The sequence below is a fragment of the Rhodofomes roseus genome, assembly GCF_022264815.1.
Source record: "Rhodofomes roseus strain CIRM-BRFM 1785 chromosome Unknown C8Q71scaffold_8, whole genome shotgun sequence".
NCBI lineage: Eukaryota > Fungi > Basidiomycota > Agaricomycetes > Polyporales > Fomitopsidaceae > Rhodofomes > Rhodofomes roseus.
The window spans coordinates 470,614-494,803 of NW_025952964.1; the positions used below are offsets into that span (position 1 = coordinate 470,614).

The 24,190-nt window shown below is 57.7% G+C and overlaps 11 protein-coding genes across 11 annotated transcripts; 4 read left to right on the forward strand and 7 right to left on the reverse strand.

Annotated features, from left to right (window-relative positions):
• Positions 1–579: 579 nt before the first annotated feature.
• On the reverse strand, positions 580–1,837 carry C8Q71DRAFT_753842 (uncharacterized protein). The gene is made up of 4 exons (XM_047923461.1): positions 1,734–1,837; positions 1,506–1,674; positions 1,306–1,449; positions 580–840 (listed from the first exon to the last, which is right to left on the reverse strand). The coding sequence occupies exons 2-4, from the start codon at positions 1,589–1,591 to the stop codon at positions 675–677; spliced, it is 396 nt and encodes a 131-aa protein (XP_047779717.1). The 5' UTR covers positions 1,592–1,674; positions 1,734–1,837; the 3' UTR covers positions 580–674.
• On the reverse strand, positions 1,798–2,652 carry C8Q71DRAFT_753844 (uncharacterized protein). Its single transcript, XM_047923462.1, has 3 exons — positions 2,242–2,652; positions 2,005–2,120; positions 1,798–1,945 (listed from the first exon to the last, which is right to left on the reverse strand). The coding sequence occupies exons 1-3, from the start codon at positions 2,280–2,282 to the stop codon at positions 1,818–1,820; spliced, it is 285 nt and encodes a 94-aa protein (XP_047779718.1). The 5' UTR covers positions 2,283–2,652; the 3' UTR covers positions 1,798–1,817.
• C8Q71DRAFT_556129 (uncharacterized protein) lies at positions 2,529–4,157 on the forward strand. The gene is made up of 3 exons (XM_047919322.1): positions 2,529–2,632; positions 2,703–2,852; positions 2,924–4,157. Coding segments are annotated over exons 2-3 (1,131 nt in total). The 5' UTR covers positions 2,529–2,632; positions 2,703–2,851; the 3' UTR covers positions 4,054–4,157.
• A 1,304-nt stretch (positions 4,158–5,461) lies between these two features.
• On the forward strand, positions 5,462–7,365 carry C8Q71DRAFT_555626 (mitochondrial tricarboxylate transporter). The gene is made up of 11 exons (XM_047919319.1): positions 5,462–5,882; positions 5,942–5,996; positions 6,057–6,144; positions 6,202–6,272; positions 6,340–6,370; positions 6,422–6,482; positions 6,538–6,658; positions 6,720–6,732; positions 6,784–6,937; positions 7,004–7,142; positions 7,204–7,365. Exons 1-11 carry the CDS (start codon positions 5,794–5,796, stop codon positions 7,270–7,272), a joined length of 891 nt encoding a protein of 296 aa, XP_047779720.1. The 5' UTR covers positions 5,462–5,793; the 3' UTR covers positions 7,273–7,365.
• A 134-nt stretch (positions 7,366–7,499) lies between these two features.
• C8Q71DRAFT_856879 (Aldo/keto reductase) lies at positions 7,500–9,340 on the reverse strand (the record flags this gene model as incomplete). Its single annotated transcript, XM_047927344.1, has 14 exons — positions 7,500–7,573; positions 7,634–7,664; positions 7,733–7,910; positions 7,976–7,989; positions 8,051–8,142; positions 8,203–8,270; positions 8,338–8,427; positions 8,491–8,616; positions 8,678–8,724; positions 8,783–8,848; positions 8,906–9,013; positions 9,070–9,140; positions 9,212–9,251; positions 9,302–9,340. 14 exons carry the CDS (start codon positions 9,338–9,340, stop codon positions 7,500–7,502), a joined length of 1,044 nt encoding a protein of 347 aa, XP_047779721.1.
• Positions 9,341–10,502: 1,162 nt separating this feature from the next.
• Positions 10,503–11,211, reverse strand: C8Q71DRAFT_753941 (uncharacterized protein). The gene is made up of 6 exons (XM_047923463.1): positions 11,065–11,211; positions 10,988–11,010; positions 10,885–10,937; positions 10,807–10,830; positions 10,680–10,754; positions 10,503–10,626 (listed from the first exon to the last, which is right to left on the reverse strand). The coding sequence occupies exons 1-5, from the start codon at positions 11,154–11,156 to the stop codon at positions 10,707–10,709; spliced, it is 240 nt and encodes a 79-aa protein (XP_047779722.1). The 5' UTR covers positions 11,157–11,211; the 3' UTR covers positions 10,503–10,626; positions 10,680–10,706.
• A 68-nt stretch (positions 11,212–11,279) lies between these two features.
• C8Q71DRAFT_753945 (ATP synthase complex subunit H-domain-containing protein) lies at positions 11,280–11,987 on the forward strand. The gene is made up of 4 exons (XM_047923464.1): positions 11,280–11,344; positions 11,401–11,455; positions 11,511–11,566; positions 11,618–11,987. Exons 1-4 carry the CDS (start codon positions 11,309–11,311, stop codon positions 11,849–11,851), a joined length of 381 nt encoding a protein of 126 aa, XP_047779723.1. The 5' UTR covers positions 11,280–11,308; the 3' UTR covers positions 11,852–11,987.
• Positions 11,988–12,216: 229 nt separating this feature from the next.
• On the reverse strand, positions 12,217–13,862 carry C8Q71DRAFT_556327 (tetrapyrrole biosynthesis uroporphyrinogen III synthase). The gene is made up of 3 exons (XM_047919324.1): positions 13,410–13,862; positions 12,919–13,353; positions 12,217–12,860 (listed from the first exon to the last, which is right to left on the reverse strand). Exons 1-3 carry the CDS (start codon positions 13,681–13,683, stop codon positions 12,583–12,585), a joined length of 987 nt encoding a protein of 328 aa, XP_047779724.1. The 5' UTR covers positions 13,684–13,862; the 3' UTR covers positions 12,217–12,582.
• A 1,299-nt stretch (positions 13,863–15,161) lies between these two features.
• On the reverse strand, positions 15,162–15,608 carry C8Q71DRAFT_706588 (uncharacterized protein; the record flags this gene model as incomplete). The annotated part of the gene is made up of 1 exon (XM_047920513.1): positions 15,162–15,608. A coding segment is annotated over one exon (447 nt), but the record flags the coding sequence as incomplete, so codon positions are not given.
• A 4,883-nt stretch (positions 15,609–20,491) lies between these two features.
• Positions 20,492–22,317, reverse strand: C8Q71DRAFT_556477 (uncharacterized protein). Its single transcript, XM_047919325.1, has 4 exons — positions 21,993–22,317; positions 21,771–21,939; positions 20,933–21,724; positions 20,492–20,875 (listed from the first exon to the last, which is right to left on the reverse strand). Exons 1-4 carry the CDS (start codon positions 22,058–22,060, stop codon positions 20,849–20,851), a joined length of 1,056 nt encoding a protein of 351 aa, XP_047779726.1. The 5' UTR covers positions 22,061–22,317; the 3' UTR covers positions 20,492–20,848.
• C8Q71DRAFT_753969 (uncharacterized protein) lies at positions 22,292–23,637 on the forward strand (the record flags this gene model as incomplete). The annotated part of the gene is made up of 7 exons (XM_047923465.1): positions 22,292–22,321; positions 22,381–22,453; positions 22,528–22,590; positions 22,732–23,106; positions 23,164–23,247; positions 23,302–23,338; positions 23,432–23,637. Coding segments are annotated over exons 2-6 (599 nt in total), but the record flags the coding sequence as incomplete, so codon positions are not given.
• Between the last annotated feature and the right edge of the window lie 553 nt (positions 23,638–24,190).

The following is a 24,190-nucleotide window of genomic DNA, read 5'->3' on the forward strand; positions in this document are numbered from 1 at the left end:
CGCGGGTAGGGCATCGAGTCGCTCAGTAGTACTAAATGTCAATTGCATATTGAGCGTTGGAACGGCTTGATCCGGATCAATGTAAACAACCATACTTACCTAGGGCGCATCGCTGAGCTTGAGAAACCCGCCCCCGCATCGATAGTCGGATCTATAGGCACTGTGGATGCCTCAGCTCGCGTAGCTCTGCTACTCCACTGTGTACCGCCAACGATGGCGGGACTACGTACCCTTGCTCGCTTAGAACCGCGAACTTAAGACGTGTGGGGGCTGAAAACGACTATATAGAGATCGGGATGGGCCTGGCAATGTGAATGCGGCAAGAATTTGATAAATGGTGCAGGCCAGAGGACGGGCCACGCCGCCGCTTCAAGTTGGAATGTCGATGCACGTCGGTGCATTCTGTAATACGTAGATAAACTCGCGCACTGTACAGTTCTTGCAGCCTTCCAGTCGGCACAGGGTCATCCTCACAAGCTTGAATGCTCGCGCATACAGCTGCAGACTATAGTAAGAGCACTTACGATACCTTCGAGCAGCCTTCTAGCATCACAAGCGTTTCAAAGCTCACACAGGAAATGAAGTTCACAACTGATCAAGTCTCGTTACTGGAATCCACGTCAAGGATACAATGGGTGCCATACAATTTCTAAACATCCCCTCCATCGGACCGCTCACCACCAGGAGTCGAGCAGCTCGCGCGGGCGCGAGGCGCCACGCTTGGGCTGAGGTGGCTGAGGTGGCTGAGGCTTCTTGTGCAGGTCCCTCCGGCGGTACTTGGGCGGGCCGTTGGGGTCCTTCTCCGAGTACTTGGGCTTCTTGCCGTTGTTCGGGTCGTGCCTGTGGTAGTTGGGTGGGTCGGTGCGCGCGAACACGCCAGCATCCTCGACCTCGCGCGCCCACATCTCCTCAAGGTCCTCCCGCGCCCAAAGCTCGTCGTCGAACTCCCGCTCCCACAGGCCGTCTACCTCCGCCAGGTCTCGCGGACGCGAGGGGCCCGGCTTGGGCTTAGGCGGCTGAGGCTTCTTGTGCGGGTCCTTCTGGCGGTACTTGGGCGGGCCGTTAGGGTCCTTCTCCGAGTACTTGGGCTTCTTGCCGTTGTTCGGGTCGTGCTTGTGGTAGTTGGGCGGGTCGGTGCGCGTGAACAGCGCATCCTCGAGCGCCGCAAGGTCGCGCGGGCGCGAGGGACCCGGCTTGGGCTTAGGCGGCTGAGGCTTCTTGTGCGGGTCCTTCTGGCGGTACTTGGGCGGGCCGTTGGGGTCCTTCTCCGAGTACTTGGGCTTCTTGCCATTGTTCGGGTCGTGCTTGTGGTAGTTGGGAGGATCGGTCCGCGCACTGAGCACGTCCGCGACCGCCCGGGCGAGAAGGCTCGTCGCCTCGTCGAAGTCGGAGCGAGCGACGAGGTCAGCGACCTCAGCGTCGAAGGCACGGGCCTCGAAGCTGCCAGTCCTACGAAAACAAGGTCAGACCCGGGTTGAGCTAACATCATACGGAAAGGCACGTACGAGTCGGAAGCGACTGGCGCGGCGAACGCGAGCGGCGTCATCGACGCGACAGCGCAAAGCAAAGAGACGGCTGTTCCGAAGCGCATGATGTATGGCTGTTATCTGCAGTGATGGACGGCGTGGGGCGTAAAGAACGAGGTCGAAGAGTCGTAAAATAAAACAAACAAGGCTGCAGAGCGAAGTGATCAATGAACGAGGTAAGAAATACGATGATCGACGAATACTCACCAGCCAGTACCCGTCTGTGTAGTTGAGCCCGAGAAAGAGAAGTGAGCTGGGAAACCAGAGCAGCGAAGGGGGCCCTTTTTATCCTCATTCCCAGCGCCTTCTACGTGCGCCAGCCAGCCCATGGTGGCGACGTCCCAGGCATGCAGGCTGCAGTGCTGCGCATGGCCCAGGCGAGCGAGCCTTTGACCCGCTGTCGTACAGCTGTCGAACAACTGTCAAAGGAGAGGAGCATCAGCGCGGCCCATGACGTTCTTGAGAGGCTGACACTGACACTGGCATTTGCCATCAGAGCCCAACAGCGCCCTCAGCGATTGATGAGTCGTACTTATTTGATGTGCGCGCATGGTGGTGTCGTGCAGTGCGCTTGGAGTAACCTTTGCCTGCGTCCTAAGTACATCAGAAGACCACCGTGACTGAAGCTGAAGCCTCGCGCAGCGGAATGGGTGACAAGGCGTATCCAGCGCGGTGGGCCGAAATGGCTGATAAGTAAGTACGTGAGCGTACGGACCTCGGATGGAGGAGGAGGGTCGGGGGGAGCCATTTAGCCATGCAGCACGCGCGATCGACGCGGTGCACTAGTACTTGCGATGACAGCGGAAGGCGTCCGAGTTGGATGTCGGACCACGCGTACGGTGACGGAGATGTCAAGCAGCGCGCTAGTACTTAGTAGTGTGCCCTGAATGACACTGCATCCTGGACCAGTCTAGGTAAGTACCAGTAGTACGTTTAGACGTCGATTAGTGGTGGACTACAGTACACTGCGGGACAATACATATACCGCGCGATTACTTATGAGAAGAGACGGTGTTCCGTAGCGAATTGGGCCGACGGTAGTTCCCAGTCCTAAAAGAGTTTAATTACTCCGGCCGACGGCGACGATGTGGCTGTACTAATTAACGGTACGTATGTGAGCGTATGTGGTCGCGCGTCGGGACCGACTCCGATCTGACTCTAGCTCTATCGTGGCAGCGAGTTGACCTCCTCCTCAAGCCGATTGTCCTTGTTATTCTCATCGGCCAGCAAGAGCTCGCTGGGCAGGCCCGATATATCATATAAGTTGTGGTCCTTTCCTCAGCACTGCTCATATCCGGTCATCTGCGCAACGTAAACACTTAGGTAGTAGGTCACTCGTGCGTCCCACTGTTACATTCTCAAACTGCATAATCACGACTGAGCCTTTGAACACATAGTGAAAAGCATGACTGCCGCCGAGGCTTCTAAGTCTCTACTGTCACTCCCAGCAGATGTCCTTCTATTTCTGCCCACGTACCTTCGCGACATCGAGGACTTCATCAACCTTGCTGCTACATGTCACCTCCTCCATGACCTCTCCCTGCACACCTCACCCCGGACTATCCTCAAGCTCGCAGCGGCAGCATCGAAGATATTCTTTCGACCAGACCCGTGCTTCCTCGTAGCTGCAACCGCACGTCAAGTTGGAGAATGGGCATCTCGCTCTCCCGAGAACACCGCTGAGCTCCGCGCCGCATTCCGAAAGGGCATGGACGGCTTATTGGAGCTTGCGCTCGAGCACGCCGGCCTGACGATGGAGCGCATCCGCGAGCTGCACGAGATGCGGTTCTCGACGATCAATCCTGTTGTGGACCTCATCGATAAGTGCGTCGGCGCGCAGTGGTACGCGACGCCCAACTTCTGGAATGGCGGCGTCGACGACGCGTGGACCCTCAGCATGGATCCGCCCGAGACGTTCTTCCACCTTGCCACCTACGGCGAGCTCTTCGCACCCGCATTCGACATCTTCCTGGAGACCGGTGCGGTGCCCGAGGTATTGGATGTCGACACGCGGCTCGAGTTCGTCAAGTACTGCATTCCTGACTGGGCATGCTATGCGTGCCAGAACTCTGCAGGAGACGTGAAACGTCATGATGGGAGCATCGACCCACGCCGAGCGGTGGAGGCCGTCGGTCCCTACGTTCCTTTTCTGACCACAGAACCCGGTTTCCCCAAAGGCTTCACGCACTGCACGCATCAGCTTGGGCTGCGACATCTCCTCGACAGCACAAGATGGAATCCATCATGGACGCAAGTGCGCGCTGCCGTCGGAGGAGATTTCGAGGAAGAGTGGAAGCAAGAATTGTGGTGGTCCGTCGTCATGTGCCAGGGCCTTGAGGGCATGATGATGATCAGACCAGGGAACCTGACGCAATGGAGCGACCGCCTAGTGGCTTGGAGGGCCAAGATCGCAGCGTTACCCGTGAAACCCACAAAGTTCAAGGTTGGCAGGCAGGAGACGTACGTGTTTCCGGACCTGAGGGGCGATCTGGATGTTGCGACGAGTGGGTATGCATGTGGCACATAGTGTACATGACCGGCTAGACTGCGACGCATCCTGCGCATCATTCACTCGCTACATTCAAAAGAGGTTCCATCACCTTTGGCGGTAGACAACTCGTCTACTTACGCGTGCCCGTTCAGATCAATAGAGCGTTGTACAGCTACTTGGTGCTCACCAGGCGAGTATGGATGTGAAATCTCGTATAAAAGAGACATGAGTGACGTTGCATCTTCTCTTACCTCGCTACCTGCAGACATACTGCTGTCTCTTCCGTTCTACTTCTGTGACATCGAAGAGTTCATCAACCTTGCAACGACGTGCCATCGTTGTCGCGAACTGTCTCTGCATACCTCACCTCGGACCATTCTACGGCTCGCCGTGGCAGCGTCGAGGACATTCTTCCGACCCGATCCACATTCTCTCATAACGGCCACCACACGCCAAGTATGAGCATGGGCATCCCTCTCCTCCGCCAACACAGCCGAGCTGCGCCCGGCGTTCCGCAAGGGGATGGAAGGCCTCTTAGAACTCGCACTCGAACACGCGGGACTGACCATGGAGTGCATTCGCGAGCTGTACGAAATGCGCTTCTCGACGATCAATCCGGTCGTGAACCTCGTCGACAAGTGTATCGGCGAGCAATGGTATGCCACGCCCAATTTCTAGGAAGGCGGTGCCGACGACGCGGCCACCGTATACGCTGAACCTTCTGACACCTTCTTCCATCTCGTCATATATGGCGAGCTCTTCGCGCCTGCCTTCGACGCGTTCCTCGATCTGGGGACTCTAGTGCCAGAAGCCCTCAGCGTCGATACTTGGCTCGAATTCGTCAAATATTGCATACCGGACGGTCAATGTTTCCAGAACCAACAACCGCGGCGCGGAGTGCAATGGCCAGAGACGTTCGTTGTTGGTTCGCGTCGGGCGGTAGAGTCTGTCGGCCCTACACTCCTAGGGCGGACAGCACCGCGAAAATCAGTTCGGACTTGCGCATCTCCTGCGGAGCTCGAGGTGGAACCCTTCCTGAACGGAAGTCCGCGCGGCTGTTGGAGGCGACTTTGAGGAGGGATGGAAGCAGCGGTTGTGGTACTCCATCGTGATGTGCCAGGGATTAGAGGACATGAAAGTGATCCGGCCGGGGAACCTGAATCCCTGGGAAGAGAATCTGGTAGCCTGGAGAGCTAGAATTGCGGCGATGACGACGGAACCTGATAAGGTGAGGGTGTACCTACGTATACCCAGACCTCAGACGCGATCTGGAGATTACGCAGAGTCGAATACGACCTAGTCTGTAACCGTAAAAGCCATCCTCGAGTCTAGCATGCGGTCAATGTACTACCGGTATATTCAAATACAACCAACGAAGAGGTTTGAGCTCACCGAGTCCTCGTCGACCGCTCAAACTGACTAATACCCGACGCAGTGAGTTTCATCGAAGCCAAATTTGTGCCACCGCATTGTACACAGAGTATGTCGGAGCTATGGTCACTTCGCGCTCGCCAGTGGTGAAGGTGTGACTAAGTGACTTTGAGTCTAACAGTATTGAAGAGCGTGTGGCAGATATTGGCCCGGCGCGTACACGGTACATACAGTGACCAGTCACCAGTGCGCGGTGGTGGCTGAAGACATTCTGAGTCACGAGCACGCGTACCAGTCTGAGCGGACGACTCGCGGAGCAGCCACGGCCCACCAACTCGGTCCCATCCTCTTCGTCCAACTCCCGTTTTGACCTTTCATCTTCAACCCCTGCTTTGCACACAAATCATGACTTCACAGCCGAGCAAGCCGATATTCAAGAGAGAAAAGCCGCTACACTCGGTCATCGCGGGGACGACCGCCGGCGCGGTAGAAGCGTGAGCCCCGCCTGCCTACTCGTTCGTCGTCGACCGTTCAGCGTATTCAGGTGACGCAGATTCGTGACGTACCCGACGGAATATGTTAAGACGAGGTCGCAGTTCAGTGGTCAGGTCCGTGTCAGCTACTGAGGATGGGTATCGACGCATACCGAAGCTTCATCTGGGTTTCAGAGGCAGAGCCCATGGACCATCATTCGGGAGACGGTGAAGACGAAGGGGCTGCCAGGGTTGTACTCTGGGTGCATGGCCTTGGTTGTTGGTACGTATTTCAGTCGTATCGGCGCAGGTGCACGCGTAATATGGCGACCGCCTGTAGGTAATTCGGTCAAGGCTGGTGTACGGTTCCTGTCGTATGACCAGTTCAAGCACATGCTGGCCGATGCGGAGGTGAGTATTCATTCATCGCAATCGGATCCTTCCGCCTTCACCTGTCTCACGTACTGCGGTGATTGAGGGTAAAGTCACGGCGCCAAGGAGTCTCGTAGGTGTGTGCTCTTCACGGCAAGTTTTGAGCTTGCCATTGACGGGAAGCGTAGCTGGTCTGGGCGCGGGTATGATGGAAGCCGTTTTCGCTGTGACGCCCTCAGAAACAATCAAGTAATTATGGCCATATCTTTCTTATGTGCCGTCATTGCTAAGCGTCGTGCCGCAGGACCAAGCTCATCGACGATGCAAAGACCCCAAACCCAAGATATCGTGGTCTCATCCACGGCACAGTCTCGATCGTTCGCGAAGAGGGCATCGGCGGCATATACCGCGGGCTTTTCCCAGTGGTCTGTTTCCTACCGCTTCCTCCGACTACTCTTCTCCTGATCTCTTCCTGTCTCTCCGCAGATGATGCGACAAGGTAACATCTGTGTGCATACTTGGGCGAGACAATAAGCTCATGGAGCTGTAGGCGCGAATTCCGCCGTTCGCTTCACGACATACACGACACTCAAGCAATTTGTCCTCGGTACCGCGCGACCAGGGCAGAACCTCTCCGGCGGGATGACCTTCGGTATCGGCGCCGTTGCCGGGCTCGTCACCGTCTACACTACCATGCCCCTCGAGTGAGTCGTCTGTGCACCTCCATCGTACTGTGATGACATTCGTTGACGGGGGCGGCACCACACTAGTGTGATCAAGACGCGCATGCAGAGCCTAGAAGCAAGACAGGCGTACCGCAACTCGTTCCACTGCGCCTACCGGATCTTCACAGAAGAGGGCCCCTTGAGGTTCTGGACGGGCACGACCCCGCGGCTGGCGCGGTTGGTGGTGAGTACTATGCCGTTATAAACTCAGAACGGCTGGTTGGGGACTGAGCGACTGCGCGCAGATGAGCGGCGGTATAGTCTTCACGGTGTATGAGCAAATTATCGCGGCATTGGGCGGCCGATCGACGTAGTCAGCTTGGTCCCCGAGGTATATGAATTGACATAGCGTAGACGATATTCGCCAACCCCTCACGAACACGAACGACGGTTTTGCGGCGCAACCGTACCGGGCGATTGAATGATCAGAACGGCAGCATCCGCGGCGAGCACCATGACGAGTCAACTGCTACACATTTGATACATTCGGGTTCCTCACAGTACAGGGAACGGTTCCACGTCTAGCCATGCAAGCCGCCATCTAATGCCAGTATCCTGAGGCGTGGCCCTTCACCGACAGCCAGGCTTCGTCCAGAGCCTTCACGACTGGCTCCGCTACATCAATCACGAATCATCAGCACCTCCCTTCATATCGAGATGCACATAAGAACTCACGGAGCGGGCCCTTCTCCAGATCCTCCATGTTCTACTCAGCGACCCAACAATCCGTCAGCGAACGCGTACACGACAGAAAGGATGCGTCGCCCAACGCACCTCCTGGATGTGCTTCAGGCTGGACGCGCCGATAATGATCGCGTCGCTAAACTCGCGCTTCATCTGGCTGTGGTGGTTCATCCAGCGGAGCGCGATCTCCGTGAGCGTCAGTCCGCCGTTCTCCTGCCCGGCCTTCTGGATCGCGGCGAGCGCGGCGAAGTAGGTGTCGTTCCAGTAGCTTCCGGTGAAGCGAACCGTCAGCGTCAAGAAACCGCTGAGGGGAGGACGAGATCATATGCTTACCGGGCGCGGTACATCTGGCGGTCAGGTGGACATCAGTGTCGAGACAGCCCCCAGGAGATGGTGGCGCGAGTTTACCTTGCCCATAGCCATGGTCGTGTCGAACCGCGAGCCCGGCTCTGCAGAGCTCTCAAGGCCAGTGTACCTGCCGGTGAAGAAGCCGCCACCGACTATAAGCAGATGTCTGTAAACATCACATTGTACGGTGATGAGGCCAAGGAGCTACTCACGGGGATTATATGCGTAGAAGCTGATGCCGAACTTGCGGAGACACCGGAAGAGCTCTGGTTCCACAGAACTGCGAGTGTCCGTCAGTGCACGCGTTCGACGATGCTATATGTGACATGCGGGAAGGCCGTGCGCACCGGTGGATAGCGTTGTAGACCCCTTGGTAGACGGTCGGTTGGATCCACCCGTTCGCCTTGCAGATCTGCACGATCTCCGCGACCTCCCAGCTGCGACACTGTCGTCAGCTTCCGACAGCCCCTTGCCTAGGGCCAAGGAAAGAAGGTACGCACGATAAGTAGTTGCTAAGACCCAGACGCTTGAATTTTCCCTCCTTGTGCAAGTCGTTGATGGCCTTGAAGGTCACCTCGTAGGGCGTCGTGCGGTCGGGGCCGTGGAGGTACCACAGCTCCACATGGCTGGAAAGAGGAAGTCAGTGCCATGGGCGGGGAAACGGTCGATGCGCGGTGGTTTACTCACTCCGCCTTGAGGGCCTTCAAGGACGCATCCAGGTGGGTACGAAGATCCTAGGACATCCAACCCTGGTGAGGGCCATCTGCATATCACCCTGTCGGACAAACACACCTCTGGCGAATGCGTGATAGGGATGTCCGCACCAGCTGGGTTGGCAGCTCCTGGCTTGAACCAGGCCTAAGATAATCCGTGTCAGTGGGTTCTACTCTCTTCTACGAGTAGTCAGGAACTCACCACGGACGGGTAGAGCTTCGTCTCGACGACGAGGCCGCGGGCCTGCCAGTTGAGCTTGCCGAGGTACTCTTCGCTCGTTCCTTTGTTGTAGACACGGGCCGTGTCCACCTATGCGTCGATCCAGCGTCAAAGGTACAGGGATGAACGGGTCACTGGCGACGTACCTCGACGTGACTATGCGCCTGGAAGACGTCGATGATCTTCTCGACCTCCTTCAGGTCAGACACTCGGACACCTGTGGATCAGTGAGCGGGTGCGTGCCCGTGAGTCGATCTGACTGGGATACACGAGCTTGCTAGTACGCACTTCCACTGTTAAGTCCCGCGCTGCCAAACGTCATGGCACCCTGTGTGCATTTCAATGAACCGCTCACACATAAAGCTGCTATCATCTGACCAGAACCACGGTGAGTTCGCTCTTCTCCTGGCCCGGCATGGTGTCGATACGGCGGTCGCGTGCCGGTAAGTGTTAACAGACTACTCGAAAAGCACAGACAACAGTGGTCGTCGCTGCCTTGCGCGCGGCCAGCCGTTCCAGTGGCAGCTTATACGTTCAAACGTTCTCCCCCAATCTGGATTATCGTGCATGTACCCACCGATGCAGTCATTCGTGCCGCAATTCGTCGAGGCAGCGATTATTGACACGTTGACACGCGATCGAGAAGATGGCGATCGGTATTGTGTGTGGATGCGCCCCACATTGGACGCCGCCTGTGGGTCCGCTGTAGGACCGCCTGGCTATATGATTATCGAGATAGCAGCAGCAAAGTAATGATCATGACGTGCGGCCTGGTAGATCGATTGCTTACCAGATGGAGCGGGGATGACTGAGTTATGTTTAACAACTTGTACTTAGTCCGAGGGTGTGTAAGGAAGTCCTAGCCAAGTCCTAGCAGTTCAGAACTTCCTGGCCTCGAGCTGCGTTGAATCGAAAGGAATCAGAGTTCATACTGTGAGTCGGATTTCTGGCGGGTTTGCAAAGTTGGTCCGGCCTGCTCACGCGTTCAGGACGACTGCTTCTAGTACATCCTCGAGCAGTACTGGGTCGAGTCCCTGGCTGCTAGCCTCGAGAGGACGAACGGATGGTTGTATGTCATGAAGCCTAGATGCGGTTCCATTGGCAGAGCCCGCTCCAGCATTCAAGGATGAAATTGTGCCATGGTAAGCCACGTCATGGAGATCCTCACACGTTCACGCAGACACTAGAAGCTTACAACGGTGGGCCTCGCTGTTCGAGTGTCGCAGAGGACGATAGTTGACGAGGTATCCTCGCATCTCTGATGGCCAGTGAGGCAGTCTAAGAGAAACGTCGTAAGTACCGGTGAATGATTCCTCGTGCACCCGTATACGCGCATACAGTACTTGTGTTGATAGAACGGCTCCGGGCGACAGCTCAGCTCAGTGGAGTAGGAACGAAGCGAAGTACGTACCTGCTCAATGTCATTCAGACCCTCATGGAACCACGTACGCGTCATGCACGACTCCAGCATATGTAATTGACCAACTTTCCAGCTGGGAGACATGGCATCTTCAGACCGATAGGCGAGTGAAGATGCAGTGAGGAGAGGTATGCACACCAAAGCCAACAGCTCCCCGGGTCAGGAACAACAGCAGCTCATTCCATTTCTTGTCATGCGTAGGGCTATATGCATTACAATGTGATACGAATCAGTGCGCCAAATCATCTGTCCTTCACAGGAGACCACAATCAGAGGTATCGCGCTGTGCAAAAGTGTTACAACGTGCGCCGGCAGGAAGGAAGCACAAAGACGAACCTGTGTGCACGATCATACTCCGTGGATTTATGACTTCTTCGCCGAGAGCTCCTCGTGCTGCTTCTCGAGTTGGGCCTGGGGATTATGAGCATGGTATGGACACGGGCGCACACTGAACAAAACTCACCAGCTCTTCTTTCTTCTTCTCAAGCTAGAAGAGTTCGCATCAACATCTGGGGTACGCTCGGTATGAGAGTCAACACACCTCGGCCTTGAGCTTCTTCAGCTGCTCCGCCTCATGCTGGCGAGCATACTGGTCTGAGTCGCAATGAGCACACTACCGCACACACGTCCCGCGGAACACGCACCCTCATGAGCCTTCTCCTTCTTGCTGTTCACGCGCGTCAGCTCATGATGTCACCGCGAACACACCGGCAGCACTCACTTGAACGAGTTCTCTGCGTACCCGCGCGCGGCGACGGGGGAGACACGGGGGACGGCGAGGCGGGCAGAGCGGGCGGTGATTCTAGCGAGCATGGTGGTCGTGGGTGGATGGTCGTTGGGCGAGACAGCGAGGACGCGTCGCGGCTTTATGGGCAGGCGGTCATGCGCCGGCAGGCGACGTCGCCCGCCCGAGCCCAACCGAGGCCGCGCGTGACAGGCGTCACGTCACACTTTTGTTCTTGACCATGTCGTCGACCGTCCTCAGGCAGGCCTCCACCGCCGTACGTGCCCCGCCTGACCCCTCTCACCGTCCGCTGAAGCCCAGCTGTATGTCTAGGCTCGCGCGTTCTCGCGCAAGGCCGCGTTCTCGACGTCCGCGGCGGCGAGGAAAGGTGCGTGACGCGAGAGCCCGGGTGCGGGCAGCCAGCTCACCTCGCGCGCACGCAGACTTCGTCCAGGACCTCTACATCAGGGAACTGAAGTCGTACAAGGCCCCTCCGGCGGTGCGTATTCCACTCACGAAAAGTCAGATGCAGCGGGCTGACACGGAGCAGGCCAAGGACGCCCACGTCGGTGTCGTGAAGCAATACTCCATGCCCCCAACCCCCAAGCCCCCCGTCGTCCCGGCCGACCTCGCATCAGAACTGTCCGCGTACGACGCCATCGAGCCTGTCGACGCTGCGCCGAAGGTCGCTGATGGGAGCGCGGCGGAGCAGCTGACAATGGGTGCCGACACCTTCCTTGCGTTCCTCGAGGCGGACGAGCCCAAGGCGGAGGGCCACCATTGATCAGCTTGCGATGAGGATGTTGTTCAAGTGATGGGAAAATAGAATGTCTTTTTGCTTCCAGTGAGTGACGACGAGCTCGATGGGTGGTCATGAGCAGTCCAACCGCCTATAATATACCGGTACACTCCTCTTCCCCTGCGCCACCGCACCTCACCAGAGCCCAACACGACGACCGAGGCAGCGAAGCGTCACGACCACCAGAATGCATGCGCGGCTCTCAGCCTGCCTCCGCCGAATGACTTCCGGTGGTGGACACAATGACCCTCTATGATGCGGGTATAAGCTCGCATTCACGCGCAACGCCCGCTGAGCGCACCGGACTGTCAATCCGTCCTATTCACCACGCTGATCCCTGCTGCCTCGTCACGCACAGACCATCAGGGTGTCATACATGAAGGGGAATGTTCAGGAGTAAGCTATGGTCTGCACCTTCAACTCTCATCTCGTAACAAGAGCATATATCGCTGCTGTTACCGGTTGAGTGGTCCAAGACGATAACCGACCCCAGCGTTGTGTGAAGGTCTGTTTCATGGTGTGCTGTGGCTTTGAAGTTATCCACCGCATCGCTCCGATGCAACTGGTAGATGGTAGGAAGTCCTTCTGTCTTTGAACTGCTTTGGCATCGCGAATCGCGTCTGGATACGCAGCATGGTAGTACACGTTCCATTCTATCGTCTTCTGTCCTATTAATACACAGACATGCACAACCGCGCCCTGCGAGGACCCGCTTATCACCAAGGATGTGTACTGTCGAAGTCTGCGATTGCCTCCGCCAAAGGAACAGGGCCTGGCTTTGGCGAGACGACATCGACTCTCAGACCCATGTTGTTCCGCAGGAAATCGCCCGTCGTTGGACCTATCGACGCGATGCGCGCGACGGGCTTCGCGTTTGCGGGGCCGGCGGAGTCGCCGTTGTCACACAAGAGAATAAAGTGCTCGCGAAGGATGGGTGTGGTGAACTCTGCCTCGGAGGGGGCGAAGTAGACGATCCACCAGTGCGTAGGCCGCTCTGTATCAGGGTCTAGTCAACGTCGAAGTTCGCGCATATAACCCGGCTGAATTCACACCTGAACGTGCAGGCGACGACGACCCCGGGTGCATCACCTTCTCCAGCACCTTCTCCACCCTCCCCTCTGGCTCACCCGCCGCACCTCTGATCGCCCCCTCCAAATCCGCGTTGAACGTCGCGGACCCATGCGTCTCGTACACTTGCACGGGCTCCGCGCGCACGCCACCCTCCTCGAGCACCCTCGGGAGTGTGTCCCGGTTCTTGTCGCCCATGAGGTAGAGCAGCGTCCGGCGCGGGTCGTCGCGCGGGGCGTCCGCGAGCTCGGCGACGATGAGCCGCGCGAGCTTCTCGGAGGTGCCCGTGCTCGCGGCACCGCGGACGTTCTCCTCGGAGGGCGCGTACTGCGTGTAGGCCCCGACGATCGCGCGGATGGAGAGCAGCGCGGCAGCGGTCGCCTCGCCGACGACGTAGAACGGGACGGTCGACCACTGCGCTGCAGGCCCGTGATGAGTACGATGCGTGCTGGAGGCGATGGACGCAGACACTCACCCGCGTCGCCTGGCTCCGAGTTCGCCTCCTCCCCGACGAGCTCGAGCACGACCGCCTTCCACGCCTCGCAGCTCCGCGCGCTCGTCACGACCACCCCGCCGAACCCGCCGCGCTCCGGGCCCGCGACGATCACCTCCTTCAGCTTGTCGAGGTTGGTGTAGCCCGTCTCGACGACGGGGACGGATGCGGGCGTGAGGCCCTTGTCGGCGAGCGCGGACTCGTACCGGTCGGGGCCGTCGCGGGTGGGTGCACGCAGGAGCAGGACGTGAGCCATGGCGGGGTGCTGCGATCCTATGAGGGGACAGAATTGAAGTTGATTGAGTGCAGTGGAGGTGTTGCGGAAGAGGCGGCCAAGGAAAGCATGGTCGGTGGGTTGGGTAGGGACTGTTTGAGCATGCTATGATGGGAGAAACAACGTCTGCAGGCCGGTGAGTCGTGTAGGCCGAGGTGATGTCAGACTCGGACATCGAGGCGCTCACGGCGAAGTGGTCGGTGTAGCGTGCGTATGTATATACACAGACGTACAGGATGTCGACGGAATTATCAATGTATAAGTATGACAATGTGTATATGTTATACGTCGTAGAATGTACCATAGGGATCGCTCCGTGGATATGGGCTGTGTTCTGACACTCATCCCTGCCTCCCCGCCGCACTCAACAGGAACCTCGACGGGTGCAGGTAGATGCTCCCACCAGGGCTCCTCCCGTTCTCCAGTACACCCCTCCGCACCGGCGTCGTCTGCTCACCCTCCCCGCCCTCACCGTCGGCGCGCAGCGAGAGCGACGACATCGACGATGAGCCCACGACCAGCGACTGCACCGACATCGTACGCCTCGAACGGCGGGGCGTCTCCACGAGCGTGTTCACGTCCGGGTTGGCAGTGAGGGACCTGCCGTGCACTTGCGTTGGACGCAGCGGCGAGTCGGACATGGGCCCGGGCGCAAGCGACAAGTAATCGTCCGCGGGGCCAAGCAGAGTAGGGTCGATGTGAGTCGTGCTCGAAGGAGCGTATTCGTGCTCGTTGAAGCGGGCGACAGAGGGTTCGTCCAAGGAGGTGTACCATCTACGCGAAGGCGAGTTGAGCGGCGAGGCGAAGTTGAAGCCGTCAGCGAGCTGCGGGAGAAGCGGGGCATTCCATCCAGGCGAGCCAGAGTTCCAAGCATGCATAGGCGGAGCCGGGTTCCACGCAGAGTTCATAGTCCCTTGCCGAGTATCCAGACCGCCGTCAGAGAGGACTTGCTGCAGCGGTGGCAAAGTAATGCGCGGATTGCCGTTGTACGCGAAGGCGTCGTCTGCGCTGTGGAGCCGCCGAATCGGGGGAAGGTCTTGGTAGCTCTGAGCTTGGGAGTAGTTGCCAGTCTGTTCAAGTCCGGGTCGAGCCTGAGAGTACGCGTCAGGCAGCATATCCGAGTGACTAGGCGCAGAGCCGGAGGACCAATCGTTCCGAGAGCCGTAAGCATCAGACATCCAGGGGTCCAGAGGAGGCACGAAGGAAGAGTGGGCCGTTGCTGGTACGGTCTGAGAAGCAGACGGAGCGTGCACAGGCGGCAGAGGGACACCAGACCAGTCGGGCGTGGGCGTCGTCGACTCGATCTTGACAAGCACAGGGACAGCACCCGGTTCAGGCAAGTTCGGGAGTTGCGGGAATCCACCAGCAGGCTCTTGCGCACCGACGAAACTTTGCTGATACGGAGCCTCGTCACCCTCCATCTTGATCAGCGGCGAGTTGCCGACGTCGCCGAGGGCGTGCGCGAGGTCCTTGCTGCCCGTCTTCTTGAAAATGCACGTTGGGCAGACCTTGACGAACTGCGCGATGAGCTCCTTGGGCACCCACGAGTAGTGCGCGCGGATGACCATCGTCGTCTTGTCGCGCCCGCCGTGGTTCGAGAGGTCGTGGCAGTAGCAGAGCACCTCGTAGATCTGCTCCTTCAGCGCGACGGGCCGGTCCTCGTGCAGCACCACGGGCGTGCCCGCGGCGTCGTCCGAGCCGGCGGGGCGGACGTGCGAGAGGACGAACATCTTGCGGACCCACCAGCGGAACTGCGGCGAGCCGACGCGCGAACGGAGCGGGTCGTGCAGCACGTCCCAGATCATGTCGAACATCGCCTGGCTGAGCAGCGCCTTCTCGCGCTTGCGCGGATGCAGCGACTGGATGTACTCGTCCTCGATCGCTTTGTACTGTTCGCGCGTCGGCATCCCCAGGTTGATCGTCGGCGGCGGGAGGGGCTCGGAGGTGGTCTTCGGTTTCTTCTTGTCCTTGTCCGAGGAAGCGACTCTCGAAGCCGTTGGACGAGAGCCAGCTTTCTTCTTGGGTGCCGGCAGGAACTCATCCTCGTCGTCGTCGTACACGAGCGTGTATGGCTTGTATTTAATGGCTGCTTCCCTCTTGGCTTCCTGTCTCCTGGACTGGAAAGACATTGCGATTGCGGCGAGTGGTTGAGGAAAGAATGAGCGTGTATTAGCTGTGATTAGAGTAGTGACTGCTTGCGCCGCGTCAGTGAACATATGGCCAGCCGTGCTGTTTCCCACTCACAGATGTGAGTGCCAGGAGGTAGTAGTTCAGCACTCTCGAGGGTACCCAGGAAGTTAAAGAGAGGGGGTGCCCAGTAAGGAATATCGCACAGGGAGTAGAGTATAGAGAGGCAAGTTAGCGCGGCGCACCGACTCGACACCTGTGGCTGTCACTGTCAGCCACCGTCACGCCTGCCCTTTCTCAGCGGACTCGGAGGCTGGCAAATCAACTCACAAGTCGACCAAACGTCCGCGTCATCACACAGGTGCAAAATAATTAATGAGTCTGGTATACTTGGGGTAATGGGAGTGTAGCGAGTGATATGCATGTAGGTATGACGCGACGAGCTGTACTGTCGCACTATCCACCTGCGACCAAGACATTGGAACACGATCAGAACACCAATAACAGCGAGGGGAATATTGAGCCAGCAACCGCAGAGTATGCCAACGAGGGAGGGATGAGCAGTGCCTATACCGAATCCAGAGTGCACGAAAGGAAGATATTAGAGTGGGTGGGTGGGTGATGCTTGCGGACGGACTAATTAGGTGTACGAATATGCGAGATGGTGTCCCGAGCCCCGATGCAGAGAGGAGAGAAACAGAGACGATGACACAAGACGCATGTCCGGTGGTTGATTGGTGTGTGGTTCTACACCGCACGCTGGAGATCAGCTCGGCTGCGACAAACGCGTCAGAAACTTTGGCCACGGCGAAGCGCGAGGAGTGCACTCACTGTCTCAGCGTGTCATATACAAATTTGTAGCTCCTCAGGTTGCCCTTCAGCCGCCTGATATCGAGACTGTAGGTATCATCCAAGCGGTCAATGCGCGTCAACTCGACGGAGAACCTGATTTCGTCGCCCTGGTCTTGCTGGGTGTCGCCATAGATCGACTCGACGACTGGTACGTCCGAGCCGCCAGGCACCGCTGCTGCCATGAGAGCGTCGGGCGAGGTCTCGCCGTCGTACGACTGAGCAGCGCTTTGATTGAGCGAATTCGTCGATACCTGTGAGGACTGGCGACGCATCAACAGCCCTCTCAGCATACCACCTGTTCCGCCGAAGGTACTAGGAGGCTGGGGCAGTCCACGCTTGTCGACCTGGACGTACACGTCAGCAATCGAAGGCAGAACTTAAGCAATCCGTCTACTTACGCCATTCGAGGCAGCCGAGCCGACCATAGAGAAGGCAGCCACAGAACCCTCGCGCAAGCCCAAACCAACACCATTTGCCTTTCTGCGCTTCGGCCGGACACACCTGTACTTGTACTCCGTCTCGATGTGGATCTCGACGCCCATAGCCTCAAGGACGTGCTTCATATGCTTCATGACCTCCGGCGGCGGGCGCGTCGTGACCGTCGTCTGATCGAGCGGGCCATGGTGCCGACGGATGTCGGGGTACTCGTGCGCACCCTTCTTCGCACCAACCCCGATGCTGCGCACGCGCTCCGCGAGACTGCTGCCCGTATGTGACGACTCGTTGTGCGTCGACGCGGAGCGCTGCGGGTGGCCGGCGGCCATGGGCGAGCGATCGTACTCGGACGTGGGCGTGTTGAGGTAGACGCCTGCGTTGGTACCGTTCACCGTACCAGATGGCGACGGCGTCATGCCGCGCTGGACGACCTCGATATCGGGGCCCTTCTCCGCCTCGTCGTCCGTCGTCTTGCCCTTGCTCTTCGATCTGAACCACTGCATGACCTTGTTCGCCTTGACCGTGGAGGCCGGCACGGCGAGGTGGGAACCTCCGAGCGTGCTCGGGGGTACACCCCGCGAAGGCTGCGCATACTGGGGCGTCGCCGGCGTGACAATGGCGGGTGACTTCGGCGGAACGGCGGGAGGTACGACGACCTCCTGAGATGACTGCTTGTCCATCGCCTTCTCCTTGACAGGCGTCTCCGCTGTTCTGCCCTTCGTGCGCTGCTTGATGGTTCGGCTGAGCGGCTCGACCATGACCGTGAGCGTGTTCCGCCTCGACTTCTTGCTGCTGATGGAGCCATCTGGGCTGAGCGTGGCAGTGGGCTCAGAGGTAGTAGGGGATATGGGGGACACAGGGACCTGCAGCGTCGACGGCCGCCTGCCGACATCTTGTTTCCCATTTGTCATAGCGTCCACAGACGGTGCACGCCCAGGGCCATTCTTCTTGCTCTGCGAAGGCGCGCGATGCACACCGTTGGTCGGCTGCTCGGGTGAGGTGCCGAAGAACTTGGAGATGCCAATTTTGTCGATGGACAGACCCTTCCTGTGCCGGCTCTGTTTCGACGACGCAGAGTCCGTCTTCTCGGACGCGGTCGGTGCCTTCTCTTCGAGAGGAAGACCTGGCGAGACCGGAGGCCCTGTGACCTCGATCGAGACGGGAGGGGAAGTTGCGCTTTGCGCAGACACGAGTCGCTGGGTGATCGTCTCGGAGCGCTCCCGGGAGACAGTCGCTGAGGGTGTGCTTGGCAGAGCCTTCGCTGAGCTGCTCCTGGTAACGTCAACGGACGGCTTCCTCTGAGAACGATCCTTTTCGGGGCTGGATGGCCCGGCCGAGGACGTCCCGTTGCCCATACGGCTACTGCTCTTGCGTTCGGGCTCCCTGTCCTCGGATTCTCCATATTCGACCTGGATGGTGTGGCGCATGCCACCCTTGCGCCTGCTTTCCGGGGAAGCCTTGCTGCCGGACACGGGTGGCGAGGACCCATTAGTCTTCCTGGACTCTTCGCCAGCGGTTCCATTGGCAGACGTGGTATCCATGGCAGATGCACTAGCAGCGTTCTCCCGCGATGGCGATGGCGCAAACGGATCGTCCTCCACCATAGGTGTCGACGTTGGCAACACAATGGTGGAGTTGAAGGCACGACGAGAAGCACTTGGGGCAGTCGAGTACACGGAAGGGTCTGGCGACGTCTCGTAGAGGTATTCCGGTTGCGCTTGCTGACTGTATGCGTGGTCGCGGGTGCTCCTGGACCGAGAGGGTGGGCCTACGCTCGCAGAGCCGCTGTAGCCCTCCGTCCGCGAGCTCTGGCTGCGTGCAATCTTCGACGCGGGCTCCGGTTCCTGGGCGGCCTGCTTCATCTGCCTCTGGTAGGCGAGTCGCTTCTGGTGGTGCTGCTCAATAGCTACGCGCTCGAGATCCGCCACGGTCTTCTTGAAGGTGTGCGCGTAGGGTGCGAGCCATGGGTGAGCCATGATATTGGGAAGGTCAGCTCGACGCGACGGATCCGGAACGAGCATGATGGAGAGCAAGTCGCGCGCCTCGGCGGAGATGTAGTCGGGGAAAGACAGAGGAGTGTTAATGATGTACTTGTACAGGAGGTTGATGTTGTCTCCGTCCGGGTTAGCTGGATCGTCATCGAAGGGCAGGTAGCCTGCCAGCATTGCATAGAGGATGACACCGCACGACCAGATATCGACAGCGGAACCAACGTAAAGCCCGTCGGAGATGACCAACTCAGGCGCCGCATAGCACGGCGACCCGCAGCTGGTCTGCATGAGGTCGTCTGCTCTATGCTCGAAGCGATTGGCGAAGCCGAAATCGGTGATGATGACATTGCGGTGACGGTCGAGGAGCAGGTTCTCCAGCTTGAGGTCACGATGAACAATTTTCTTTTGATGGATGTACCAAACGCCCGAGATGAGCTGCGAGAACAGCTTGCACGCATCTTTCTCGCGCAGGTAACGGTGGGCTAGGATATGATCGAAGAGCTCGCCCCCCGAAGCGTATTCGAGAATGATGCCGATGTACTTGTCGGTCTCGATAACGTCGTAAAGGCGAACAATGTTGGGATGTTTCAGACTCTGCGTGCCATGGCAGTTAGCTCTGCATACGATGATCATAGAATGTGGATGACGCACCTTGAGGACCTCTATCTCCCTCTCAACCTTCGACATGCGCACCGTGGAATCTATGTTCCCCCGTCGCATCAACTTGACGGCAACCTCTTCACCCCATTGCATGTGCAAGCCCAGCTTCACCTTCCCGAACTCCCCTTCGCCTAATGTCTGTAACAACAGGTACGGCCCAAACTTGGGTATCGTTCGCTTCGGGTGAGCGGCGGCGTACTCGAGCGCGGCGGGATGCGAGTAGATGTCGCGATAAGAGGGCTGCTCTTCCTGTTCTCGCTGCCCCGTTACCACTGTATGCGAGGCACGCTTCCTCGTCGATGACGGGGATGCCGAAGACGATGTGCTCGTGGGCTGAATGGATGCGGGTCGGTGTGCATGGCGCGACGGGCCGGCCTGCGAGGAATCGGGGACCTGCAAGTTCGAATAGGAGGAGTCCATGGCGTGCAGACCGACGCGAGCGAGCCCGCTGGCTGCTTTCTTTCCGAGGTTTTTGTGCTGTTGTGGGAGAAAGTTGGAAAAGAAGGCGGCGTGATGGCGAACTGCGAAACGAATTCAAGACGACGTGGACGCGTGGCAATTGTCATGCGGGGACCTTCATATAATGACAAGCTGCATACTCACGGGAAATGTCAAGTCAGGCCGCGGAAAGAGCACGAGTTCACCGTCGTCGTCCACGGCGACGACGAGTGGAGGAAGTGAACCGGGAAATGGCGAGTGAGCAGACCGATGCAACGGCAAGGCAGACTTCCGCATTCGTCAATGACTCAGCAGGGCACACATCGCTGTGGGCGTCTATTCCATTGAATGGTGTTAAGTACGCTCGGTTAAGTATTACGGCACCTTGCTCCGCGCCTACTTATACGCACAGCATTACGGTATGTTATCCTACTGAAGGGCATTCCAAAGAAGTTTGGTGACGGTAGCGCGGAGAACACGACGCATCCAGACAATTACAGCAAGCATGGACAATAAATACGTAGCAGGTAGTATTACCGAAAGCAATGAGGAAGTCCGTTGGATATCACCAGCACGACGATCCGCACGAAAGCAGTAAATCACGCAAGAGTCCCAGTGATGACCATCTGTCCGGACGACACTCATCAGTCATTTAACGCGGCGAGGTAACTCTGCGAGGGCAACACGTCAATCACGCATCGACAGGATCAGTGAATAGGACAGCTTACCTCCCTATCGGACACGAAGTCGAGGTAGGTCAACGCGACCGCTAAGTAGAAGCCAGTCTCCACCCCGAGCGATCGGACGAGCTTCATGTCAATTTCTATGACGCCGGACACCGAGTTGACAGTCCACACCGGTGTTTGGTCAGAGAAGGTGAGCAGTGGGACGGGCGTCGCCGGCACCGCATCGCGGTGTCGCCCTGGTGTAGATGGTGATGATGGCGCCCACGGATCCGGAATGGGTGACAGGGTGAAGCTGTACGAATGCGCGGGAGCATTGGTCTTCAAGGCGGAGAACATCCGCGTGAACAGCGAACTTCTTTCCGCCTGCTGAGGAGTGACCCTTGATTGAGGCGAGAGGACGAAGTGCGTGATGGGGGGCTTTGCAGGAGGTGACGAAGTTGCGTGACGGCCTGGCGGAGCTTTGAAGTCATAGTTACCAAGCTTTGGCTGTGTCATGCGCGGGGACGGTGGGTGAACGACAACGCTCGGGGCAAGCGGTGGAGGAGTCGGAGGATATTCATGAGTGGCTATGTCTTCCTCCGTTTCTGATGTTTTCTCAGAAGTCTCGTTTGAATCTTTGCGCTGACGATTCGGAGTGGGCGATATAGTGAGGGAGAAGGGTGGGGGGTTCCGGCATGCAAACGTCAGCGCAGAGTCCAGGTAGTACGGCGAGGTCTGCGGCAGCGGTAGAAGCGGTATAAAGACATCCGGAGGAAAGGATGGTGTCCGCAACCGGATGTACCAGCCCCGTTTGGGACGATGAATGGTCCACAAAATTGTGGATGTTCCATTCTCCTACAACAGTGTTAGGATAACGCGAAAATCAGCATTAGTTACGCACCACGAAGTGTTCTACAATTTCATCATCAGCGAGGAATCTTTCCTTCACACAGCCTGCTGAGCCGATCATTGCTTGCCACGGAGTGATGGAGATACTTGCCTTGTACCAAATCACCCTCTCGGATCCCTCCTCTGTGATGTTCATTCGCATGTCCGCCAGGACATCCGAGCTACTGTAGAGATGAGCAGACTGCATTGTACCAGCTACGCACGGATAGCGTACCTTTGGACGGTGAACCGCGCAGTCCCGACTTCATCTTCAGGCGGCCTTCCCTGGACAGTTGGATTCATCCCAAGCTCGCCAACAGGCTACCTCTGAGGCACAGAAAGGCTCCGATACTCCGTGATCCAAAGCTTGTGTTGCGCAATGACAATGCGGCCTGCCGCAGGCCCTCCGTTCGAGTCAAAGCGAGTCTAGGTCCGTGGGCCTTCCTATCGATTACCGTTGACCTGTGCAGCAGAGGCTATGCTCGAGTCAGTAGATATAACGAGGAGACGGCGAGCTCAGACGACAAAGACGACGGCAACAACGACGAAGTCGGTGCGCAGCCAGTGAGTGTCGCTTGCCACTGGATACCGAAAGTACAGCTTATGACAGACGCCGATTACAGATACAGATCCATCGGGAACATTGAATATGAACAATGGACCTGCAGCTCAACGGCGTCCATGTCCTCGTAACAGGTCAGCATAGCCTACCAACTTGAACGCATTTCCCAGCAATGTTCGGGAGGACCTCATACCAACCGTCGGAACAGGTGCTAGCGGTGGCATAGGCCTGGTGACTGGCAATCTGGTGACGGCACCGTGCCTCTTCCTCAGTCAGTCTCATATTTTTACTGGTATAGTCTACACAGCGGGCTTGATTCTCGCTCGAACACCTTTTGCCACACATTTAATATGGGACAGAATGCGGAGCAAATGTAACTACTCACTATAACTCCACGTCGTCAACTCTCGAGCCTCTCCTCGCCCGGCCGCCGAATTCGGTCCTTCCCGTGTGCAGTCGGCGCAAGCGAACCTCAGCAAGGAGGAAGACGTCTTGCGCATGTTCGATGCACTCAAGGGGTTCCCATTTGGTCCAGTGCAGGTGCTGATCGCGAACCATGGGTCTCACCCGGCTGAAGATGTGCCTGTTGTGGAGATGTCTCTCGCGCAGTGGGAGTCGACCTTCGCGTCTAACACGACGGCTACCTTCCTGGTTGTCAGGGAGTACCTCAAGCAACTGGCAGGGGCGACAGCCGAGCAGAAGGAGAAGGCGTCCATTGTCATGATAGGTAGCACTGCGGGCAAGTATGGCGAGATTGGCCATGCCGACTACTCTGCGACCAAAAGTGGTCTGTACTCTCGATGGATTCTTCTAGCGATGCAGAGTACTGACCATGTCGATACAGGAAGGATGTATGGCTTTACCATGTCGCTGAAGAATGAGATCGTCAAAACCGCCCCACGCGGGCGAGTGAATTGCATCGCTCCGGGTGAGTAAAGGATCGACTGCCACCTCACCCGAGCAGCGTTCTTACGAACCCTAGGGTGGGTCAAGACCCCCAGGGCTGAGCATGCCCTGAAGTAACCTGATATTATCTACCGCGCGCTGGCGACGTAAGCCGTCTATCAATCGTACTGCCGGTGATCACGTATCTAACCCACTTTGCTGCCTAGCACGCCGCTCAAGAAAGTCGCTACGCCAGAGGACATCGCGTCTCAGGTCTTCGTGGCGTCGACCGCCGTGTCCGGACATGTCTCCGGCCAAGTCATCATAGTGGAAGGCGGTATGGAGGGTAGGCTGCTGAACAAGCGCGAGGACATCACCGCTCACTAAGCTTCGATCTCGCGTCCAAGGAAAGGCAGGCTCGAAGTAGCTGTTTTTTTCAACGATCGTGCGTCAGGTATTAGCCGACGACTGGCCAGTAAGTGTTCTGTATCTCAATAAAACGTGTTTAACCCCTGTTGGTGTGAACAATCGCGTTGCAGAGACGCGAGAAGTGTGATCCTTTGTCTACATAGGGCTCGGCCCTCGCGGACAATAAAGGGATTGAAAGTGTGATCCTCCTTGTGACTCGTTCATGTTCATTGAGGGTGCTCCTTCGACTCCCGTAGCACACGCTAACAATGCAGCTCCTCAATCAGATCCCACAAGGCGCGAGTTGAGTATGCAACCGATAGCTCAGAGACAAGGATGTATTTGACGCTCAACGTCTAAGTACATATGATCACCGTACGTCCTGCCTGCGACTACTACACTGTGATCGTTTTGCGCTGATCTGAGCAACCCGAGTAGTTTCGAGCGGTGGTGTTCCCACAACGGAGCTGTCCCTGGGTACGCTACCTTCAAGATCTAGCTACCTCCGTCAAAACTTACCTCTTATCTCTCCAGAGGCTGTAGCGAAAGTGACGGCGTACAACAACAAAATTTCATCA

Excerpts from the sequence above, each read along its gene's own strand:
- C8Q71DRAFT_753842 (XM_047923461.1), bottom strand. The coding sequence starts at position 1,591 with ATGCGCTTCGGAACAGCCGTCTCTTTGCTTTGCGCTGTCGCGTCGATG. Across the intron at positions 1,450-1,505 it reads GCGCCAGTCGCTTCCGACTC|GACTGGCAGCTTCGAGGCCC; the intron begins GTACGTGCCTTT and ends TTGTTTTCGTAG. Across the intron at positions 841-1,305 it reads GATCCTCCCAACTACCACAA|GCACGACCCGAACAACGGCA; the intron begins GCACGACCCGAA and ends CAACTACCACAG.
- C8Q71DRAFT_753844 (XM_047923462.1), bottom strand. The coding sequence starts at position 2,282 with ATGGCTAAATGGCTCCCCCCGACCCTCCTCCTCCATCCGAG. Across the intron at positions 2,121-2,241 it reads ACCCTCCTCCTCCATCCGAG|GACGCAGGCAAAGGTTACTC; the intron begins GTCCGTACGCTC and ends TGATGTACTTAG. Across the intron at positions 1,946-2,004 it reads CTCTGATGGCAAATGCCAGT|TTGTTCGACAGCTGTACGAC; the intron begins GTCAGTGTCAGC and ends CTCCTTTGACAG.
- C8Q71DRAFT_555626 (XM_047919319.1), top strand. The coding sequence starts at position 5,794 with ATGACTTCACAGCCGAGCAAGCCGATATTCAAGAGAGAAAAGCCGCTA. Across the intron at positions 5,883-5,941 it reads ACCGCCGGCGCGGTAGAAGC|ATTCGTGACGTACCCGACGG; the intron begins GTGAGCCCCGCC and ends CAGGTGACGCAG. Across the intron at positions 6,938-7,003 it reads TACACTACCATGCCCCTCGA|TGTGATCAAGACGCGCATGC; the intron begins GTGAGTCGTCTG and ends GCACCACACTAG.
- C8Q71DRAFT_753941 (XM_047923463.1), bottom strand. The coding sequence starts at position 11,156 with ATGCTCGCTAGAATCACCGCCCGCTCTGCCCGCCTCGCCGTCCCCCGT. Across the intron at positions 11,011-11,064 it reads TACGCAGAGAACTCGTTCAA|CAAGAAGGAGAAGGCTCATG; the intron begins GTGAGTGCTGCC and ends GCGCGTGAACAG. Across the intron at positions 10,831-10,884 it reads TGAAGAAGCTCAAGGCCGAG|CTTGAGAAGAAGAAAGAAGA; the intron begins GTGTGTTGACTC and ends GAACTCTTCTAG.
- C8Q71DRAFT_753945 (XM_047923464.1), top strand. The coding sequence starts at position 11,309 with ATGTCGTCGACCGTCCTCAGGCAGGCCTCCACCGCC. Across the intron at positions 11,456-11,510 it reads GTCCGCGGCGGCGAGGAAAG|ACTTCGTCCAGGACCTCTAC; the intron begins GTGCGTGACGCG and ends GCGCGCACGCAG. Across the intron at positions 11,567-11,617 it reads CGTACAAGGCCCCTCCGGCG|GCCAAGGACGCCCACGTCGG; the intron begins GTGCGTATTCCA and ends GACACGGAGCAG.
- C8Q71DRAFT_556327 (XM_047919324.1), bottom strand. The coding sequence starts at position 13,683 with ATGGCTCACGTCCTGCTCCTGCGTGCACCCACCCGCGACGGCCCCGAC. Across the intron at positions 13,354-13,409 it reads CTCGGAGCCAGGCGACGCGG|CGCAGTGGTCGACCGTCCCG; the intron begins GTGAGTGTCTGC and ends ACGGGCCTGCAG. Across the intron at positions 12,861-12,918 it reads GTCGTCGCCTGCACGTTCAG|AGCGGCCTACGCACTGGTGG; the intron begins GTGTGAATTCAG and ends ACCCTGATACAG.
- C8Q71DRAFT_556477 (XM_047919325.1), bottom strand. The coding sequence starts at position 22,060 with ATGAATCCAACTGTCCAGGGAAGGCCGCCTGAAGATGAAGTCGGGACT. Across the intron at positions 21,940-21,992 it reads GCGCGGTTCACCGTCCAAAG|CTCGGATGTCCTGGCGGACA; the intron begins GTACGCTATCCG and ends TCTCTACAGTAG. Across the intron at positions 20,876-20,932 it reads ACTTCGTGTCCGATAGGGAG|AGTTACCTCGCCGCGTTAAA; the intron begins GTAAGCTGTCCT and ends TTGCCCTCGCAG.